This window comes from Lactuca saligna, chromosome 8 (genome assembly GCF_052625555.1).
Source record: "Lactuca saligna cultivar CGN05327 chromosome 8, ASM5262555v1, whole genome shotgun sequence".
NCBI classification, from domain to species: domain Eukaryota; kingdom Viridiplantae; phylum Streptophyta; class Magnoliopsida; order Asterales; family Asteraceae; genus Lactuca; species Lactuca saligna.
In genome coordinates this window covers 132,477,812-132,500,480 of record NC_136424.1, presented here as the reverse complement: position 1 = coordinate 132,500,480, position 22,669 = coordinate 132,477,812, and the positions used below count along the sequence as shown (strand labels likewise).

General features: G+C 34.5%; 1 protein-coding gene across 1 annotated transcript; it reads left to right on the top strand.

Annotated features, from left to right (window-relative positions):
- The first annotated feature begins 15,313 nt into the window (after window positions 1-15,313).
- On the top strand, window positions 15,314-19,640 carry LOC145011964 (UPF0481 protein At3g47200-like). The gene is made up of 2 exons (XM_078970716.1): window positions 15,314-15,460; window positions 18,064-19,640. Exon 2 carries the CDS (start codon window positions 18,086-18,088, stop codon window positions 19,379-19,381), a length of 1,296 nt encoding a protein of 431 aa, XP_078826842.1. The 5' UTR covers window positions 15,314-15,460; window positions 18,064-18,085; the 3' UTR covers window positions 19,382-19,640.
- The last annotated feature ends 3,029 nt before the right edge of the window (window positions 19,641-22,669 follow it).

Genomic DNA, 22,669 nt, shown 5'->3' with positions numbered 1-22,669 from the left:
TCGTAATCAGACTCAGTACGCTGCTTCCTTTAAGCTTCCTTTTTTCTTCGATCCTACAAAACATAAAAATTTATCGTATCACATCATGTATTAAGAATCTAAAATAGAAAACTTAACAAAGTTAGATAGTGGATTTTAATTGAAGCATAGTCATATATATTGACTCTCCCACTCTTAAATCTCTCAGGTAGTCAGGGCAACTTTATACCCAATGCCCCCTCTGTTGGCAATAGAAACATATGGATTCTTCTGGAATGGTACACGAGACTATCCCAGACTCAACCTTTCTCTTGCATAGATAGAAAAAAAATTTGGACTTCCAATGTTGCCATTGCCCATAGAAGGTTGGGATATTGATTTACTAGAAAATTTTGCTTGACCAGTGCGCCAAATCATTGCCGATTCAGCAGCAATAAGCAAATAAGTCATATCAATGAGGGTCACGTCGTGTTCCATCATATAGTACTCTCTAACGAACTTACCATATGATTCGAGAAGTAAGTGAAGAACGAAGTCAACAACCAACTTCTCTGAGACATCGACACCCAACATTCCCAATCTATCAATATGCAACTTCATATCCAAGACATGAGCGCATACTGACTTTCCATCTTCATGTCTTTTTGCCAATAGGGCTTGAGTGACCTTGAACTTTTCAAGTCTTCGAACACGTGGGTCAGGGAGAATTATTGGAGGTGGTGGAGGAAGTGAGACATGATTTTGATTTCCACAATTCAATCGTGGAACATCATCTTCATTTGGAAAACTTTTTCCAAATGATTCGGGAAGACCATAGTTGATAGACTTTGACATCTACAAAACGGGAAAAATTCAAGTTAGTCGATTGAGTCATTAATAAAACACCTAAATGAGATATTAAAGCTAGGACCCAACACAATATCCTACAATATGGAAGAGGGATGCCGTAATCCAAATTGCAGAATATTTGAAGGTAGGTTAATGACGATTTACCAATTTCCACCATGAAAAATGAAAAGTAAATTTAAGTTTTAAATGAATTGAAACTCCTAGATCTTTTGGGATTCATTGAAATTTTCAATGGCATGTTTAAATCTCGAATGTGCCCTTCAAGTTTGTGACTGGGATGCCGAGGATCACAATCAAGTTGTGGATAACCATGCAAATTAGCTTGGCACTATCGATGTTACAAATCACCTAATCAATGTGTCGGTTAACCACACACGCTCCATTGATATATGATAAACATCAAGCTACCCATTTCCATCCTTCATTGCTCTCATATTAGTATGCCGGTTAACCACACACGCTCCACTAACGACCAACAAGGTGCAATGTGCAATTTCATGGATTAGCACAAACTCCAAATTTTTCTAAAGTAACTAAGATTTGGGAATTTATAAAAGTATTTAGTTACTTTGTATTTCATTATACTTATAATGGAAGGTTGTGTCCTATCCTACCCATTCGGCGAACGACCCTCCACTAGTCAAGAGTGTGGTGGGTAAGAGTGGATACCCATTCAATTGCCATATTTTAGGCAATTTCCTTAAACACCCCTTACAGACCAGATTCGTGAATGAGGCCTACTAACGGTAAGACAGACTCTTTACTCATACATATATAGTATTAGACTTTTAATTTTACATAATATAAAGATGTATTTTACACTTTTAAAATACAAGCTGGTCTAATTTAACAAATTTTAAATTCCAAAACTTGTGGACAAATTTTGAAACTTTTCAAAATATTAGGGTTTAACTATTTAAATTTCAAAAACAAAAACTTTTAAGTTCAAATTTAAACTATAAAACCAAAGGGTGTAAATTGAAAAATTTCCAAACTTACTAGGTTAAATATTTGACTAATAATAATCCTATATTATCCATATTTAACCAAATCCATCAATCTGGAACAAAAATCGAAAATCCCGGCACTAGAGCCTTGGACTCGTCGATTCCACAATGGATCTCATTGAGTACGACCTACTCGTCGAGTCCATTCACGGACTCAACGAGTCTGCTAGTCAGAAACCCTAAAATTCGATTTTCATGATCTTTGGGGGTTCACTTTTGCATCTATTCACTAGAAAAACGACCTAGGATCTGATACCCATAATGGGCTATAAGAATAATATCAATCTTATGGTGTTCATGAAACCCTAATTGGTTTGATCTAGGTTTTTCTAAGTAAACATACAACATTGAATACCAAAGCAATATACCCTAATTGACAAGCATACAAATCTAAAACATACATATGATTAGGGTTTAGATCTTACCTTGATTTTTATGTAGCAATAACAATCACAAACCTTCTTGATCTTGACTCATGAAAGCTTAGTGCCTCAAATGTTGCACCTCTACTGGAGTCACAAACACCACAAGCAACAAGATGACTTCGGAGAGGGAGGAGGCGGCACAAAATTCATCCTAGGGCCCTCTCTTGAGGTTAAGGATGAATTTGGTGAGTCTTGGGGTTCCTTTTATAGTTAAGGCTCCAAGGGTTTACAACTTGGAAACCCTAATTCCATTGCTTAGGCCCTAAGCAACTCATGGACCCCCAAATAGCGTGCTTTGGATGAAATTTTGTGGGCTCCCCATATATTTTCATATATCCTATGATAATAGGATCCATTAGCCCAAACTACAATTATTACCGATTTACATAATCAATCCCCGCTGATTTAACTAGTGTCTTTTGATCACCAAATTAACTCCAATTTAATTTCTGATCAATACTAATTAAATAATATGATTTATCTTTTAATATTGTATTCATATAATATATTAATATATCATAATTAATCCTCTTTTTCCTTAATTCATCCTATCAGTTGTTATGATGAAGGCAACCCAAAACGACCATGCTCATAATCGGGTCAAGTACATAACAATATAGTTATGGGCTTAGACACCTAATCCAACACCTATGACACCCGGTGTAAGACCTTGGAGGGTTTCCATGGCACCTTTATATGTTGTATGTATGGCTTATATGGTTTGTATAACATTTTTGTTGATTAGTTAAGACCATGCGGGGGTTCCCATGGTAGTTAGTGAAGACAATGTGGAGGTTCCCATGACAGGTAGTTAAGACCATGTAGGGATTCTCATGGCAGTGGGTTAAGACCACGTGGGCGTTCCAGTGGCACCCGGTGTAAGAACTTGGAGGGTTTCTAGGGCATCCTTATATGTTTGCATGTTTAGCTTATATGTTTGTGTTGGATTAGTGTCTAAGTCCATAACTATTTTGGTATGTACTTGACCCGATGGTGCATGGTCCTTTTCGGTTGCCTTCACCAAAGCAACTTGATAGGATTAATTATGGAGAGAAAGGATTAAATATAATTTATTAATATATTATGAGAATAATATATTAAAGGAGAAATCATATTGTTTAATTAATATTAGTCAATAATTAATTGGTAATTAGTTTTGTGACTAAAAGAGATTAATTAAACATAAGGGACTGGAATTGTAATTATAAGATAATTGCAATTTGGGCTATGGATTGCCTTATATTAAGGGGTGGACGAATTCTATGGGGAAACCCATGAGAAATCGTCCAAGGCCTTAAGGAAAGGAGTCCATGGGTTGCTTAGGGCTTAAGCATCCAAATTAGGGTTTCCTTGTTAGATAACCCTAATAGCCTAACTATATATAGATCCCTTAGGACCCAAAAATGTGGCTAAGCTTTGTTCTAGGGTTTCACACGTTTTTGGGCAGCCTCCATCCTCTCTCCTCTTCATCCTCTTGCTTATGGTGTTTGTGAACCATTAGAGGAGTGACATTTGTGACTCTAAGCTTTCTAAAGTCAATACAAGGAGATTTGGGATTGTTATTGCTACATAACAATCAAGGTATGATCTTAAACCTATTCATGTTAATATGATTACTTGAATGCTAGAATTAGGGTTTATAGTCTTGGATAACTTGCATGTACAATAGAGAAACCTAGATCCAAGCATTAGGGTTTGTATGAGCACATAGGATGTTCTTATGACCAAAACCCATCAGTGGTATCAGAGCATAGATTGGTTTCTATTGTATTGATGCATTATATGTTTGAAAAATTCGTTTTTTGTGTTTCTGGGGCCTGGACTCGCCGAGTCCATAGCTGAACTCGCCAAGTCCATGCTTGACTCGACGAGTCAACTCTTCAGATGGAGCAAACTTCGGGATATCTTGCTATTTTGCTTAAGGATAGTTGCCTTATCGTATAAGATCAATATAAATCTGATTTTATGATATATTTGACTATATTCTTGATCTAATTGAAGAGATTTATCAATTAATAAAATATTTGTTTCCTTATGTGATAATTGATTAATTATTTTGATTAAATTGGTAAATTGTTTTGCAAGAAATCATTAAATAAATCAAATATGGATAATTATATGATTAAATGTTAAGTTAGATTATTTGTTATTTGATCCTCGTTGTTATGAAAAATTTCATATTTTCCCCTTTAGGTTTTATAGTTTAAATTTGAACCCAAAGGTTTTGTTGTTTTGAAATTTAAATAGTTGAAACCCTAATGTTTTGAAATGTTTCAAAACTTGCCCTCAAGTTTTGGAATTTAAATTTTGATTAAAAGTTTAATTTTGATGTATATTTAACTTCTAAACCCTAATGTTTTTGAAATGTTTTGAAACTTGCCCTCAAGTTTTGGAATTTAAAAGTTGATTAAAAGTTTAATTAGGAATGTTAAATTCTAAAACCCTAGTAATGTTTTGAAAAGTTCAATTCACACCCTTATGGTTTTATTAATTAATTAAATTCTATAATTAAAAGAGGTTTAATAAATCCATAAAAGTTTTGGTTTGCAATTTAATTGAATTAAAAGTATAATTATTAAATTTGACCACCTAGTATTTTAAAAGTGTAAAATACACCCGATACTATATATATATATATATATATATATATATATATATATATATATATATATACATGTAACATTAAAAGTCTAACATTATATATATATATATATATATATATATATATATATATATATATATATATATATATATATATATATATATATATATATATATATATATAGGGAAAGGATCAAATGAGAACACTTAAAAGGTTGACAACGCGAGAACAAGTATATTAATTTGTGATTCCATGTATTCATTTGTGGAGAAATGATAAATTTTTATGCACAATCAACATGAATATGTTTTTTCTCTTCAGTTGAAATTAAAGGCGTAAAAATTTATCATTTCTCCACAAATAAATACATGAAATCGCAAATGAATATACTTTGTTCTCGCGTTCTCAACCTTTTTGGTGTTCTCATTTGATCCTACTCCTATATATATATATATATATATATATATATATATATATATATATATATATATATATATATATATATATGAGTAAAAGTTAGTCTTACCGTTAGTAGGCCTCATTCACGAAGCTGGTCTATATGGGGTGTTTAAGGAAGTTGCCTATAATATGGCGATTGAATGGGTATGCACTCTTGCCCACTGTACTCTTGACTAGTGGAGGGTCGTTAGCCGAACGGGTAGGATAGAACGAAACCTTCCATTATAAGTATAATGAAATACAAAATAACTAAATGTTTTTTAAATTCCCAATCTTAGTTACTTAGGCAAAAGTGAATTGATGCAATTCCATGAAATTACACTTTGTGCCCTTGCGAAGACGTTAGTGGAGCATGTGTGGTTTACCAGCACACTAAATGGTTCCACGGAAAGGTAGCAAAGGGTGACTCAATATTTGTCATAGTTCGGTGGAGCGTGTGTGGTTTAATGGCACATCGAATAGGTGACTGTAACATGTGAGGGCACCATGTAAGTTTGCATGGTTATTCACACTCGCTTTGTGATCCTCGACATCCCAGTCACAAACAAGAGGGGCATATCGAGATTTAAACATGCCATTGAAATGTTTAATGAATCTCAATGGATCTAGGAGTTTTCATAGATTTAAAACTTAAATTTCTTTTTGTTTTTCATGTTGGAAATTAGTGAATCGTCATTCACTTACCTTCAAATATTCTGCAACTAGATTACGGCATCCCTTTTCTAGGTTGTGGCGTATTGTGTTGGGTCCTAGCCTTAGTATCTCATTTGGGTGATTTACTAAGGACTCAATCGATCAACTAACTTGAATTTGTTTCTCCTGTTTTGTAGATGTCAAAGTTCGACAACTATGGTCTTCCCAAATCCCGTGGAACAAGCATTCCACATGAAGATGGTATTCCACGATTCGATCGAGGAACAAGATATCATGCTTCACTTCCTCCACCTCCTCCAATTGTTCTCCCTAACCCACAAGATCGAAGAATTGAAAGGTTCAACATCACTAAAGCCCTATTGGAAATGAAACATGAAGATGGTAAACTCGTGTGTGCCCACATTCTAGGAATGAAATCACACATCGATAGGTGGATAATGTTAAGTGTGTCATTCCCGAATGAGTTGGCTGTAAATTGGGTTTTGCAGTCACTTCCTGAATCATATAATGAGTTCAAAAGAAAGTATTATATGATGGATCATGACGACAACCTCATTGACCTAACTTACATGCTCATTGCTGCTGAATCAGAAATGATTTGGCGAAGCAATGGAGCGTATTTGTTGGGAAAGTCAACCGACCATGCTTCCGAGGACGTTCTAAGAGAAGCGACCTACGTTTGCTGCCAAGAGAAAGGGAGTTGGATAGAAGTCTTCCCCAAGAGCCTGAAAATTCCAAAGATGGGAGAGTCAAATAGTATGACTGCACTTCAGGTAAAATCCACTATCTAACTTCGTTAAGTTCCTATTCATTGATTCTTAATACATGATGTGATAAGATTGCATTTGAATGTTTTGCAGGATCGGTGAAAAGAAAGGAAGCTTGGTGAAAGAGCAAGATGAATCTAATCACAAGGAATGGATCTTGATCGCATGAACTTGAAGATTAGATTTTGAGCTTAGATAGTTATGATAGAGTTGTTAGAATTTTTTTTTAAAATACATAGTTTTCAATGGATTTTGCATTGTAAGGACAAATGTTTTCCGTTGCTTTTATAAATAAAATAAATTTTGGTTTGACTTATTTATTTATTTGTTTACTTCCTTGCAATGAGATCTTTATGAAAATTGATGTTTGAATATTTCTACAACAAATGGATATGATTCTTATTTATGGTGTTTATGGAAAAAGTAGAGAATTTACCAAATAGGGAGAGTTTCTCATCGCCCAAGTTTCAATTGGAAAGAAATTTGGAATCACGCAACTTGGTTGCATGATGAATGAGAAATTTCATATTTGGAAATTAGACTAATTCGTTGACAAAGTTTCAAGTGAAGGACTAAGAGATCGAGTACACAAAGTTGTGTGATGATCAAAGTCCACCATAATAGTAACAAGACATTCATCATGATTTACTAAAAGTTTAGTAAATATTATTATACTTATAAGATTAAGTGTAATTCGGAATTGATTAAAAAGGTTTAAATCAATAGCAAAACGAATAAGAAGAATCAAGTAGGCAGAAAGATAAAAGTTTCCCCATTCTAAGAAGAAGGGGGAGTAGCTTTTATGCTTTATGATAGGTCTTAATGATTAAGAACCATATCTTAATTGATCCTCTAAGTGAGTCTTAGCACAATTGTATGTCTAAGAAGAGGAATCAAGAATTGAAGAAATCGTTAAATCAAAAGGTCAATCGTACTTCATTCTAATAACAAGTCTTAAAGTTAAGATTTCAAATGAAAAAGTATTAATAAGGTTTATAACATTCATCAAATGTTGAAAGTTGTGATGTCTTGGATAAGACAAAGACCAACTAGGACCAATTGATGAAGTGTTTTGATATAAGCTACACTAACTCTTGAATATTTGTTTATCAAGAAATGCTTATTGATAAGAGAATCTTATATATCAAGGAGTCAGTGGGAGTCTTAATGGTCTTGAAAAGTTTCAAGATCAAATCAAATAAACCTTATCATTCATCACTAGCACACGAGTTAAGGTTTACAACCTATTGTGTTGACGTTATTTTGTTTCTGTGCTATTCCAATTGAGTTAATTATGCATGTGAGTTCTATGAGTTCTCATTTTGAACGCATAAAAGGCAAGGCACCTTGATCAATGAAAGGTACATTGATAGGAAAAGGTGAGCTGCTTAACTACTTGGAAGACGTGGTGGGCAGCTGTGCTACCATAAGGCAAGAAATCAAGATTAAGAAAGTTCGGTCCATATGAGTTTAAATTTGTCGTAAACTTTGGTTTTAACAAATTCATATGGATAGGAACACATACACCGTTTAAATCTAAGTGTCATAAGATTTCCTCCTTCATGAAAATGATTGTGAGGAAATGCTTTCACTAAGAAAGATTTTAAGAAGATAGTGATTGTAAAATTGCATTCTCGAATTCGATTATGGTTACGGTATCCCTTTCCATGATTTGAATTGTGAGGTTTGGCAATTAGTCTTAATTGTTTAGACACACATATGAACTATCTAAGGCAAAGGTGTATAAGTTCAAGAAGCATTGATAAAAGATTATCAAAGCACTAAGTATTAGAAACATGAACTTAAGAAATTCAATAAGTATTGTTTTTCTGAAAGTTAAGTTGTTTCTGAATACATGTCAAAGCTAGTGGGAGCATAAGTGTTATGTTTTATAATAATCATCATGATAGTGGGAGCATAAATGTTATGATTGTATGATTATTAAGGCACGTATTGCAAGTTGGCAATATTAATTATAGAAAACAAGAGTTATACCTTGCAAAGTGGTAAGGGTTGTAAAGTTGTTTTGCTATAATTAAGGGAGAAAATATTATGCTTCATTTCAAATCTAAAGGCTTAGGTTGAGAAATGTTAATAAATTTAGTCAAAGAAACATAGTGTGTTCTTAAAATTTCGATTATGATTACGACATTCCTTTTCACAATTCGAATTTTGAGAACATAGCAAATAAAACATTATGTGTCGTGTCCCACACGCTTCGCGTATAGGATCGATTGCAAATGCTTTAATGTTTGACCATTCTAAAATTTTCAAAATGTCTAGCGCATTTAGAGGGAAAAGGGACTAGAATCGGTTTTGACTAAACTAATTAAACAACTATCAAAGGACAATCCAAAGTTCGACGAGTATTGGTTGCTTATGAGTAGTTGGAAGCATGGTATTGAATGGACCATATCGACATTATTATGAATAGAAAAGATTCTATTAAGAATGAGTTGTCATATGGAAATTATGGAAATGTTTCCATATTGGATGGACCATATCGACATCATTACAAATAGATAATATTCTATTAAGAATGAGTTGTCATATGGAAAATATGGAAGCGTGTCCATATTGGGAATTGAATATTGAAAATCTATATCTAGATTAGAAACTTTTATGCAAAAGGATGTTCAAAGGAATGTACTTTGAGTGAGAGACATCATATCTAAGGAATTGTCTTGTAACAATCTCCGATAGAAGATTTTGTAATATCATGGGCAAAGTCTTTGTGATTTGGTGCAGTGACATTACGAAAGAATCATTGCATAGAATGTTAGAATGTAGCATATTCTATAAGTAGTAAGAATATGATATTCTTTCACTTATGAAAAAGGATTTGGAGTTGTGAAATGAGAATGATTGGAAATGTGTTCAATTTGATCTATTTCAAAAAGTAAGAGCCATAAGTAAACATTGTGTGCATGCTAGGAGCATGGGACAAGTGTAATAATTCAAGTAAGAAGTTGATTACCCGAAATGACAAATAATGAGTAATCAATATGGTGATAAATAAAAGGTGTTTTATTTATGCTCAAAGGTTTGAGGCCATATGGGATTAGTATTATTCTTGTGTTTCACTTTGCATGTTTTGACTTCCTGAATAATTTAATTGGTTTAGAACAGTCAAATTATTCGAATAGGCCACAATCGTTCATATGTTGGAAGTAGATATGAATGAAGACTGTCGTGAATTGGTGTGTGGATTGTCTAAAAGAGTATTAGACATAAGAAAATGTTTGCTGCAACGTTCATGAGTGCTTATGAATATGAATTTGAGCATTGGATTAAACCCACGCTCACTTGGATCACTCCATTAATTGTATCACGAGTGATTGGTGAGACGATAACATCTTATATTCTTGAAATCGAGATGTGTGAGTTGTATCTTCCTAATCGATTGCACGTTGATAATATGTACTAGTAACTTGGTTGCACGTCGATAATATGTACATGCACTAGTAACTTGGTGTTATAAAACATATTATCGTGTGTGATTCGGTGAGTGAGTGCAAGAAAGCATTGTATTAAAGTTTATCCATTCCTTTTATCCAAAGAAGGATAAAAGCGATATCTTTGGGCCCCTCGATGGTTTAGTGATGAAAAACATAAATGCTCGATCGGGCTAGGGCTAATTTGATTTGTTCAATTAGTCAGTCGTCATAAATCAAGAATCGAGAAATAGTACAAAGAAAATGATTTGAAATCATGTCTCATACGATATCTAGAATGGAGGAATCTATGATCCCTTATCTAAAGGATACGCGTATATGATAGGATAAGAGTTGACAGAGGCTTTGGAAAGCTACAATTGTAGATCGGGATCTGAAATCATACGCATAATAGTTATTACACTTATCCAAGTGGGAGACTGTTTGATTAGTGTCTAAGTCGATAACTATTTTGGTATGTACTTGACCCGATGTTGCATGGTCCTTTTGGGTTGCCTTCACCAAAGCAACTTGATAGGATGAATTATGGAGAGAAAAGATTAAATATGATTTATTAATATATTATAAGAATAATATATTAAAGGAGAAATCATATTGTTTAATTAATATTAGTCAATAATTAATTGGTAATTAGTTTTGTGACTAAAAGAGATTAATTAAACTTAAGGGACTGGAATTGTAATTATAAGATAATTGCAATTTGCGCTATGGATTGCCTTATATTAAGGGGTGGACGAATTCTATGGGGAAACCCATGAGAAATCGTCCAAGGCCTTAAGGAAAGGAGTCCATGGATTGCTTATGGCTTAAGCATCCAAATTAGGGTTTCCTTGTTAGATAACCTTAATAGCCTAACTATATATAGATCCCTTATGACCCAAAAACGTGGCTAAACTTTGTTCTAGGGTTTCACACGTTTTTGGGCAGCCTCCATCCTCTCTCCTCTTCATCCTCTTGCTTGTGGTGTTTGTGAACCATTAGAGGAGTGACATTTGTGACTCTAAGCTTTCTAAAGTCAATACAAGGAGATTTGGGATTGTTATTGCTACATAAGAATCAAGGTATGATCTTAAACCTATTCATGTTAATGTGATTACTTGAATGCTAGAATTAGGGTTTATAGTCTTGGATAACTTGCATGTACAATAGAGAAACCTAGATCCAAGCATTAGGGTTTGTATGAGCACATAGGATGTTCTTATGGTGTTCATGAAACCCTAATTGCTTTGATCTAGGTTTTTCTAAGTAAACATACAACATTGAATACCAAAGCAATATACCCTAATTGACAAGCATACAAATCTGAAATTGACATATGATTAGGGTTTAGATCTTACCTTGATTGTTATGTAGCAATAACAATCACAAACCTTGATCTTGACTCATGAAAGTTTAGTGCCTCAAATGTTGCACCTCTACTGGAGTCACAAATACCACAAGCAACAAGATGACTTAGGAGAGGGAGGAAGAGGCACAAAATTCATCCTAGGGTTCTCTCTTGAGGTTAGGGATGAATTTGGTGAGTCTTGGGGTTCCTTTTATAGTTAAGGCTCCAAGGGTTTACAACTTGGAAACCCTAATTCCATTGCTTAGGCCCTAAGCAACTCCTGGACCCCCAAATAGCGTGCTTTGGATGAAATTTTATGGGCTCCCCATAGATTTTCATATATCCTATGCTAATAGGATCCATTAGCCCAAACTTCAATTATTACCGATTTACATAATCAGCCCCCGCTGATTTAACTAGTCTCTTTTGATCACCAAATTAATTCCAATTTAATTTCTGATCAATAATAATTAAATAATATGATTTCTCTTTCAATATATTATTCATATAATATATTAATAAATGATAATTAATCCTCTTTTTCCTTAATTCATCCTATCAGTTGCTATGATGAAGGCAACCCAAAATGACCATGCTCATAATCGGTTCAAGTACATAACAATATAGTTATGGGCTTAGACACCTAATCCAACACCTATGACACCCGATGTAAGACCTTGGAGGGTTTCCATGGCACCTTTATATGTTGTATGTATGGCTTATATGGTTTGTATAACATTTTTGTTGATTAGTTAAGACCATGCGGGGGTTCCCATGGTAGTTAGTGAAGACAATGTGGACGTTCCCATGACAGGTAGTTAAGACCATGTAGGGATTCCCATGACAGTGGGTTAAGACCACGTGGGCGTTCCAGTGGCACCCCGTGTAAGAACTTGGAGGGTTTCTAGGGCATCCTTATATGTTTGCATGTTTAGCTTATATGTTTGTGTTGGATTAGTGTCTAAGTCCATAACTATTTTGGTATGTACTTGACCCGATGGTGCATGGTACTTTTGGGTTGCCTTTACCAAAGCAACTTGATAGGATGAATTATGGAGAGAAATGATTAAATATGATTTATTAATATATTATGAGAATAATATATTAAAGGAGAAATCATATTGTTTAATTAACATTAGTCAATAATTAATTGGTAATTAGTTTTGTGACTAAAACAGATTAATTAAACTTAAGGGACTGGAATTGTAATTATAAGATAATTGCAATTTGGGCTATGGATTGCCTTATATTAAGGGGTGGACGAATTCTATGGGGAAACCCATGAGAAATCGTCCAAGGCCTGAAGGAAAGGAGTCCATGGGTTGCTTAGGGCTTAAGCATCCAAATTAGGGTTTCCTTGTTAGATAACCCTAATAGCCTAACTATATATATATATATATATATATATATATATATATATATATATATATATATATATATATATATATATATATATATCCCTTATGACCCAAAAACGTGGCTAAGCTTTGTTCTAGGGTTTCACACGTTTTTGGGCAGCCTCCATCCTCTCTCCTCTTCATCCTCTTGCTTATGGTGTTTGTGAACCATTAGAGGAGTGACATTTGTGACTCTAAGCTTTATAAAGTCAATACAAGGAGATTTGGGATTGTTATTGCTACATAACAATGAAGGTATGATCTTAAACATATTCTCATGTTAATATGATTACTTGAATGCTAGAATTAGGGTTTATAGTCTTGGATAACTTGCATGTACAATAGAGAAACCTAGATCCAAGCATTAGGGTTTGTATGAGCACATAGGATGTTCTTATGACCAAAACCCATCAGTTTGAATGTATGGTTTGAATGGTAGCTAGTGAAGACCATGCGGGGGTTCCCATGGCAGCTAGTTAAGACCACGTAGGGGTTCCAGTGGAACTCGGTGTAAGTTGATATGATTTATGTGATTATATGTATAAGACCTTGAAGGGTTTCCATGGCATCCTTATATGTATATATATACATGGTTATGCGATTGATATGGTTTATGTGATTATGTGGGGTATGCTATGGGGAACTTACTAAGCTTCATGCTTATATTTTTGTTTATGGTTTTAGGTATTATTGGTTTGGAAAGGAAGGGCTCGACTTGATTGCAACGTACACACCCGTGTTTTCCGTATTATATGATTTTCGGATGTAACTCTGAAAAATGTTTTAATTAGCAACGTTTTTGGAATGTCTGGATTAAATGATATCTGTGTTTTGACTTTAATAAAAATGAAATTTTTAGACTTGATTTTTGGGACATTACAGTCCAAGGGGCAGAGCCCCTAGCAAAATTCGTTAGTTTTGAAAACCTAAATCCTCATTAAATTTTGGATTTCCCTGACTTGCTTCCAAAGCAGTCCATGATGGCCAACCCTAAGAGGCAAACCCTAATCTCATTTATTATATAAACCTCTCTTCTCTTTAAGAAGAGACACATGATGATTAGCTATCTTTTCTTCAAACGAACATAAAATCATTCTAGCAATTTGGCTTACGATTTCTGTGCCTAGATTCGTAAGTGTTGTCTTGGATTATCATACGCTGAATTTCTTGTATCCCAAACATAGAATATAAATATCAGTTTGAAAAGTGTTCACACAATCCAATGTGTATCCAGATCTCCAAGCGCAGAGCAGAGATTTTGCATCCACACTATATCTTCATGTTCCGGGCTCTAGATTTTGCATTTACACTTATGAAAATTAACAAGTAAAATTAATTGAGTGAATAACTTACCTGTAAAACCTCCAACTTATCGGAATGCCTTAGGTACTACCCATTTTGTCCTGAACCCGATACAAAATGGGCATGGCTCAAGTCGAAGAACTCCAATCCAGAATGGCACTTTCTGAAATAGATGGTTATTTTTCAAAAAACAAATTAAATAGTGTTAGTTTATTCAAAATGTCTTAGATATTTGCTCATATTATTCGGTTTCACTTTTAAATAGATATTCGTTTAATGGAAAAGCTGAATTAAATGAAATATCTATTGGTAGTTATTGTATTAAACTCAAACATAATGTGATGTACTGTTTGGCATTCAATTGAAGTTTAATAACCACTTGCTAATTGGAAGAAAGAAACATTTCTAAGTTTCAAATAAATGTTTCATTGTATTTTTATAGAGATTAATGCATTATTACATATTTATACGTTTAACGCATTGGAAGAAAAATTGAAATTGATATAGTTGTATGATAAGTAGAATAATATGGTGTGAATCTATTAAATTCTCAATGCATTGTCGATCTACTAAAGGGTAGTGGGCTTAAAACCAAGATATTAAGCATGGATAAATGTTTTATCTTGTCACTTAACCCATTAATCTACTGCTTTATGTATTTGGTAGAAAAGAAACACCATTATACCTATATCTTACATTAAGTCCGCATCTAAATAAAATAAAAACAAAAAAATGTTTGTTATTGTTTATATCTACATATATAGCGAACATGTAAGTTGTTTATGTATACATATATGGCGAGAAATGGTCAGCATAAAAGTTATTCGTCAGGTAAGAATTTGTGGGTGGCATATTGCATTCGAACCGATTCATCTATACGACTTTTTATGTTTCTTATCCAATAAATTATTATGGACTAAAAATTTAATATTATATGTATCATTTTAGAATAAAACTCAGATTAGTTGTTTCTCAAATGAAAGAAGACTTTGAAGGTAGACGAAAATAAATTTGGATCAAATTGACAAGTAGGCCTTGGAAATTACTAAATAATAATTAAAAAAATGTCTACTTGAAAGGAATCAAAGACAGCAAATTAGAAAGCAGAAAGCCTTGGTCGTCCTTGGGTTAAAGTCTAAGCGTTGTTTATTTGATGTATGTACTACAATTACAAAGCATCCATAAATTTGACAAAGCACCAAGCAAAAAGAGAGTTGAACTAATACCAGCAAACAAGGTATGTTTCCATCCTTGCTCATCTGTCCGGGTTGCTTATTTCCTTTTGTGATTCGGTCCCTTTGAAAAGGTTCGTTTGTATGAACTCGTTAGTGCCGGGTTTTTTTTTTTTTTTTTTTTTTTTTTGTTAATTTGATCTATTCCTAAAAAATATTTGTACAAAAGTTTAAAAAGTTCTTCTCCCTTAAAAGTTTAAACGATACTCCTTCTTGGTATATTAATAAGTGGAAAAACTTTATCTCTAAAAACCAAAGAGTAATTGAGAGAGCTCTTCATCTTATTGTTTTACTGGGGTCGAAAATATTCGGAAATATTGTTAACAATTTTCTCTTTTTATAAAGAAATTCAAGTTTTTATAAAACTTATGAAATGAAACTTTTTTCCTCAGAATGCAAATCCATTTTGAACGTTATATATATATATATATATATATATATATATATATATATATATATATATATATATATATATATATATATATATATATATATATATATATATATATATATATTCTATGTTACAAACTATTGAAAAAGAAATTTTAGAAAATAAGATTATTTATATATATCAAAAAGTCTGTTTCAAAAAAGTTATGTGATCCAATACTTGTTAAAGTAATATTATACAAAAAAGTTATGATTAAAAAATTTTATTATTTAATTCTAAAAGAAAGTAAAGACAAAATTGCCAAAATGGTCTTATGGTTGTCAAAATTCTGCAGTTTTGGTCTAAAAAAGTTTGGTGGTGTATGATGGTCCAATTTATATATTTTTAGTGATTTTGGTCCCTATACACTTGAAATTATTTTTATACCCTTATAATTTAATTTTTCTATTTTTTAATTGTTGTAATACTTTAATTAGTTTAATTTATGTATTTTTTTCATCTTAAAACAAAATAAATAACCCACTACTCTTCCATCCTTATCATAAAATCCATTCATCACCAACTCTACCTCCATAACCCATGCAACCCTCATTTGTTCGGAACCACCATCCTCGACTGCCATTTTGCCTTAAACCACCTTCGGCACCCATCATTTTCGCTGGAAAAATGTAGGAGACTTCTTTATGGGGGAATGTTATTTTTTCATCTGAAATCATAACAAGCGGTGTGTGTTTCATCCAAAATCAAGACATCCGGCGAACACCAAAACTCTGGCAAGCACCTGAACTCCAACACAGCCCTGTAATCGTCCTCTTCCTTTTCATCATCTTCTTCTTTCTATTCTCCTTTTCCATTTTCTGACGACGAACACCAAAACTCTGTCGTCATTGTCAACTTCGTCATTTCTCCCCCATCCACTGTTTTCCTCTGGTTCTCATTCTCCTATATCTTATGACCACTCATCGAAACATGGTTTCTAATGAATGATAATGGTGGAACTTCTCTAAAATCCCGCTCTTTAATGCCAAAGTAAACATCATCCACCATTGGAGCTTCTTCCAAGTCCTCCTGAACTTGTTTTTGAAAATTATGGCTTGTGTCTGACCGTTCTTCTCTTCCCATATAGGGAGCTCTGTCTCGTTCACCTTCTCAAGTAAATTTCTGGTGCTCTATTGTGTTTGATTAAACTTCTACACAATGGATCTGACCACCCCATCGTTGTCGCATACCATCACCAATCGTCACCACAAGGAAACCCTAGCCCTAAAAAATGTAGATCAGAACCACCGACGAAGGAAGAAGGTTTCCGAAAGAAGGATGGTTCTGGTTGTAGTGTTTTTTAGTTACCATGATGAGAATAGTGGTGTCCGAGGAGGAAAGCGGGTGTTTCATCGGTGGTTCGTAGTTAAATTTTTGGAAGCAATCTTCAAAATCCCTAAATCAAAACTGAGTGATGGTGATTGGAGAATGGCTACCGAGAGAGAGAGAGAGAGAGAGAGAGAGAGAGAGAGAGAGAGAGAGAGAGAGAGGATGGTGTTACTTTATTTTTATTTTTTAATTTATTTTTTAGTGAAAATAGCAATAAAAAATAAAAATAAGTAAAAAATAATTGTCAAAGGGCATATTCGTCATTTCATGTTGTGTCTGGACCAAGAACACATAACAATTCCAACTATTTTGGCCAAAACCGCATAAGATATTCGAAATTGGATCACTGATGCACCACCAAACATTCTTGAACCAAAACTGCAAAATTTTGACAACCACAGGGACCATTTTTGCAATTTGTCGAAATTAAAAATATAATACAAAAAAATAAATAACATAAATAAATAAAAATGCTACAAAGATATTAATGTAAGGATTAAAAATAAAAACAAAAAACAAATAAGAACACTAAAAAGGTATTAACAAACATTAAAAATATAAAATTTTTATAAAATATCAACAAAAAAATAAACAAATAAAAATATTGACTGTGTCAATAAATGTGCGTCACATGTGACTAGGTCAAATTCAAAAATTATGTTTTAGGTTTGTTTTAACTTTTAAGAGATGGACTCGTTTTTTTTTTAGGATAGTCTGGGTTTTTACAAGTTCCAGACCTTTATCTGTGTATCTGCATGTCTCTAGCTATGTATCTTTGTATGTAGAGAGTGACAGTGAAACACTACATGTACTAATTCTCATATCTCTTTTCAATTTTCTTTTTCTCAGCGGAAATTAATCAAAAGTCCTAATGGAAAATCAAGATGTGGATATGATTATCGATACCTTCAAGCTTGTTGTAAACTCCGTGAAAGAACAAAAAGATACCAACCATTTTTCACGAACTATTAACATGGTTCCTAGTGGGTTCCGAGATCTTAGTCCAAGTTCTTTCGACCCTCGTGTGGTCTCTATTGGTCCTCTTCATAGACATGACGAAGCTCTACAACTATTTGAAGACCAAAAAGCGACTTACGTAGATTCTTTATTGCAGCGTGTTCCTTCCCCACCAGAACAAACGCTAAAAGAATGTTTGCTTAAGGTGGTTGCTTCAATAGACATGATAAGGGCATCTTATCCACGCATAGAGAAGGCCTACAGTGACATTGAGCTTTCCACAATGATGGTTATGGATGCTTCTTTCATACTCGAATTCATTCTCATGATTTCCATATCCAGCGATGAACAAAAACAATTGTTGCGTGGCTCACCTATGATATATGACTTAGTGCTGGTAGAAAACCAGATCCCTTTCTTGGTTCTTAACCTCATATTTGACCTCACCATTGCCAAATCTCAACTGACAAACACTCTTACTGAGCTTCTTCTTGATCTTGTACAATTTTTCAACATCTTTGAAACAAAATTAACAGTCAGTGATAGAACTGTAGATTTTCATCTTGATCATATTCTTGGTTTTCTGGAAACATGTTACTGGCCATCACTGAAATATACTCCTTCAGAAGGACTACCTGGTTCGGCAATCCACTCAACTATAGAGCTGAATAGAGCAGGGATTATCTTTACTCCTTATCGAGATGAAAGATGGCAAATGACAATGGAGTATAAATCATCTAAGTTTCCCTATTTTTCTTGGTTTTGGTTTAAGCCTAGTCTTAGAATGCCAGTAGTACGCATTGACAACATCACTGAGTTGATTTTAAGGAACCTCATTGCTTACGAACGGACATCTACATATCCTAGTTATATGACATCATATGCCGCAGCAATGGATATGTTAGTCGAAACTCAAGAAGACATTGCTAAGTTGATAGAATCAAAAGTCCTTCTCAACCATTTAGGCTCAAACGAAAAGGCTACAAGTATGATTAAAAGCATATGTGCACCAAATCGTTTGGAAAACTTTTATTATGTTGATCAGTGTCAGGAGTTAGATGAATACTACAATAGATACTGGCCGAAAAACATTGCAGTATTGAAGGGTACATATTTTAGTAGTCCATGGAATACCATTGCTCTACTTGCTGGAATCATCCTCTTTTCTCTTACTGTGGTTCAAACTATCTATACTGTCAATGCAGCATAGTGCGAAAATTGCTTTGTGCAAATGGCGTTTGAGATAATCTAGCCTTAATGGAGTAATTAAACAGGTTCTTGTCCTCATAATTAGGATATGTGTAATAAGTAATGGTTTCAATCGTTATTATGTGAAACATTGTGATGGTATGAAAGCATTAGTAACTGATGTACTTGTCAATTGACAGTTACACAAAGCGACAATATATGAATAATGTGATGTAAAATTGTTGTTGTAATCATTAATAAAGAGTTATGTTTTTCTGCATAAAAGGAATTCTTCCTAAAATCATTTATCTTCAATCTTCAATGTTTTCTCCAACATAGTGATATTAGAGCCTGGTTGAGAAGAAAATGAGAAAGACATAGAAGACACAAACAGAAATAGGAGAAGAAAGAGATGAGGGTTTGTACACCATCAATGTTAGATCATTGAACAAAATGAAGGGTCTTTGGTGTCCTTCACAATCATCAATAAGGAAGAAGATCAGAAGAAAAGAAAATATGGAATCATTGACAGAAGATCTGGCTGAACATTTTTTGGTATGTTTCTGAGTGATTGTTGTTTTCATGGAGATTGTTGGTGGTATTCCCTACCTTTTATTAATTGTGTGTAAGATTCATACTTGCTTGTGCTTGTTATTTTTATGGAGATTGTTGTTTTCATGGAGATTGTTGGTGGTATGCCCTGCCTTTTATGAATCATGTGTAAGATTCATACTTGCTTTTGCTTGTTATTTATATGGAGATTGGCAAGAATATTCTACACATTGGTGTTTCTTTTGGAAATCAACTATTAGGACTTGTAAGAAGATCGGATACACGACATGTGATTATTGTAATGTGTTGGGATATGAAGTCTTGTCCAACATGGAGCACTTGGAACTCAATGAAGCACTTAGGATTCATGGAGCATGTAACAAATAAATGGATCATCTGAGAAGGGAATGGATCTCCTGACAAATGAGAGGATATTCCAAAATGACAGGAGATGCCACGAAGTGACTTGATATGCCACCAATGTAACGTGTTATGTAACCAAGTGACCTGACATGCCACGAAGTGACTTGATATGCCACCAAGTGACTTGATATTACATGAAGTGACTTGATATGCCACGAAGTGAGTTGATATGTCGTGAACTGACTTGATATGCCACCAAGTAACTGATATGCCACCAAGTGACATGATATGCCACCAAGTGACTTCATATATGTCACGAAGTGAGTTGATATGCCACCAAGTGAATTGATATTCCTTAAAGTGACTTGATATTCCACGAAGTAACTTGATACGCCATGAACTAACTTGATATGCCACCACGTGACTTGATATCCCACAAAGTGACTTGATGTGCCACCAATTGACATGATAGGCCACAAAATGTAGGATATGCCACCAAGTGACAAAATATGTCATTCAAGCGGTGATGTGCCATTCAAGAGGAGGATGTGCCATTATACAACATGATGTGTGTAACATCCCAAAAATAGCACCCAATTTTTTTTTTTTGAAAACTTTACTAAACCATAATATCACGTATCAAAAGATAAAAACCATGAATCGTGTATCTCAAAATTTCATAATAAATTTATCAAATCGAAACTAGTGTCAAGATCATATCAAAATATCAAAGACTAACTCCCAGGCTAAACTGTGGTATGTGCCATGCCATCATCCCGAGCCTTTCTCTTTGCTAACTGAAGTACCTGAAACCAAAAACTGAAACTGTAATCATGAAGCTTAGTGAGCTCCCCCCAAACTACCACATACCATACAATAACATATAAGCACATACTGGTCCTTGCCCACTACATCAGACCGAGGTCCAGAACTAACTAGGGTCTTGACCACTGCATCAGACCGAAGTCCGGAATTGCATCGGACCGAAGTCCAGAATTAACTAGGGCCTTGCCCACTGCATCGGAACAAATTCCGGAACTAACTAGGGCCTTGCCCACTACATCGGACCGAAGTCCGGAACTAACTCGAGCCTTGCCCACTGCATCAGACCGATGTCCGGAATTGACTGATCATATCATAACATAATCAAAACAAATAACATAAACATAACTACTGCATACTGCATCAGACCATAGTCTGGAACACATAACACATAACACGCCTGTATCATAATGACATCAAAAACACTGAAGTACTGCATCAGACCACAGTCCAAAACTATTTCTATCTAAACAAGATGGCATTATGGTCGTAGACCTGTTCCTAAAGGAAGGAAAACTCACCTGGCAAGGTTGTCTGCTGAAAAGCTGATCGGGAACTATCTGACTACTGCTCTGGTAACTCCCCGGCTAAAATTCCCAAAATACACTTAATCAAATACTGATAACTAATCTTAGTGTAAAATGACTATTTTACCCCTGTTCAAAGTCAACAACCTGTTGACCTGACTTGCCGAGTTAGGCCGCCAACTCGACGAGTCCCTATCTTTCCTTCTATTTTCTTACTCGACTCTACTCGCCGAGTTTAGCCACAACTCGACGAGTTCCCCTTCCTTATTGATATCATTCCAATCTTTATCTGAATCGCCGAGTTGTATGATCCACTCGTCGAGTTCACCTTCAACATAAGAACACGTCTAGTCTGCGACTCGCCGAGTTGTATGAATAACTCGTCAAGTCTGTTCTTACGGGTAAGGAGATTGCCTTGGACTAGCCGAGTAAGGGTGTAGACTCGCCGAGTCCCTCTACACTCAGATCCATAACTTAACTCATTGAGTCCTTACTTCACTCTCTAAACAGACTTGCTACTACTAAATTGATAATCTAGGACTCGCGACCTGACTCGCCGAGTCCTTTGCATGCAGTTTCTATTCAGTCGATACTACTCAGCTTCAGTTCATCCAATTCATAGATCTGGGTTTCTGGGACTATCTGAACACGTAAAGTTGTAACTTTACGTGTATCTAAGAGGAAATGAAGCAATAACACTCAAACATGGCTATTATGGGAGGTTACTTGCCTAGTACAAAGCCATAGTTGCCAAAAGGTGGATTTTTTAAGCTCCTGGAGCTCAAGAGAGGCTAGATGCAAGATATGGCTCAGTTACAAAGCTCCATCACAAGGGATTTGGGGTTTTTAAGCTCGAAACCATCCATTTGGGGACAAACTAAATCTAGTAGTACAATAATTAAGATGAAAGCTTTATTACCAGAAAGGATGGCCAAAGAGGAGTATAATCAAGATCTACTTCTTCTTCCTTGAGTTGTTCTGCCTTCTCCTTCTTCTTGTTTAACAATGCACCAAAAATTCCTTCACAAGGGAAAAGATCACTCACA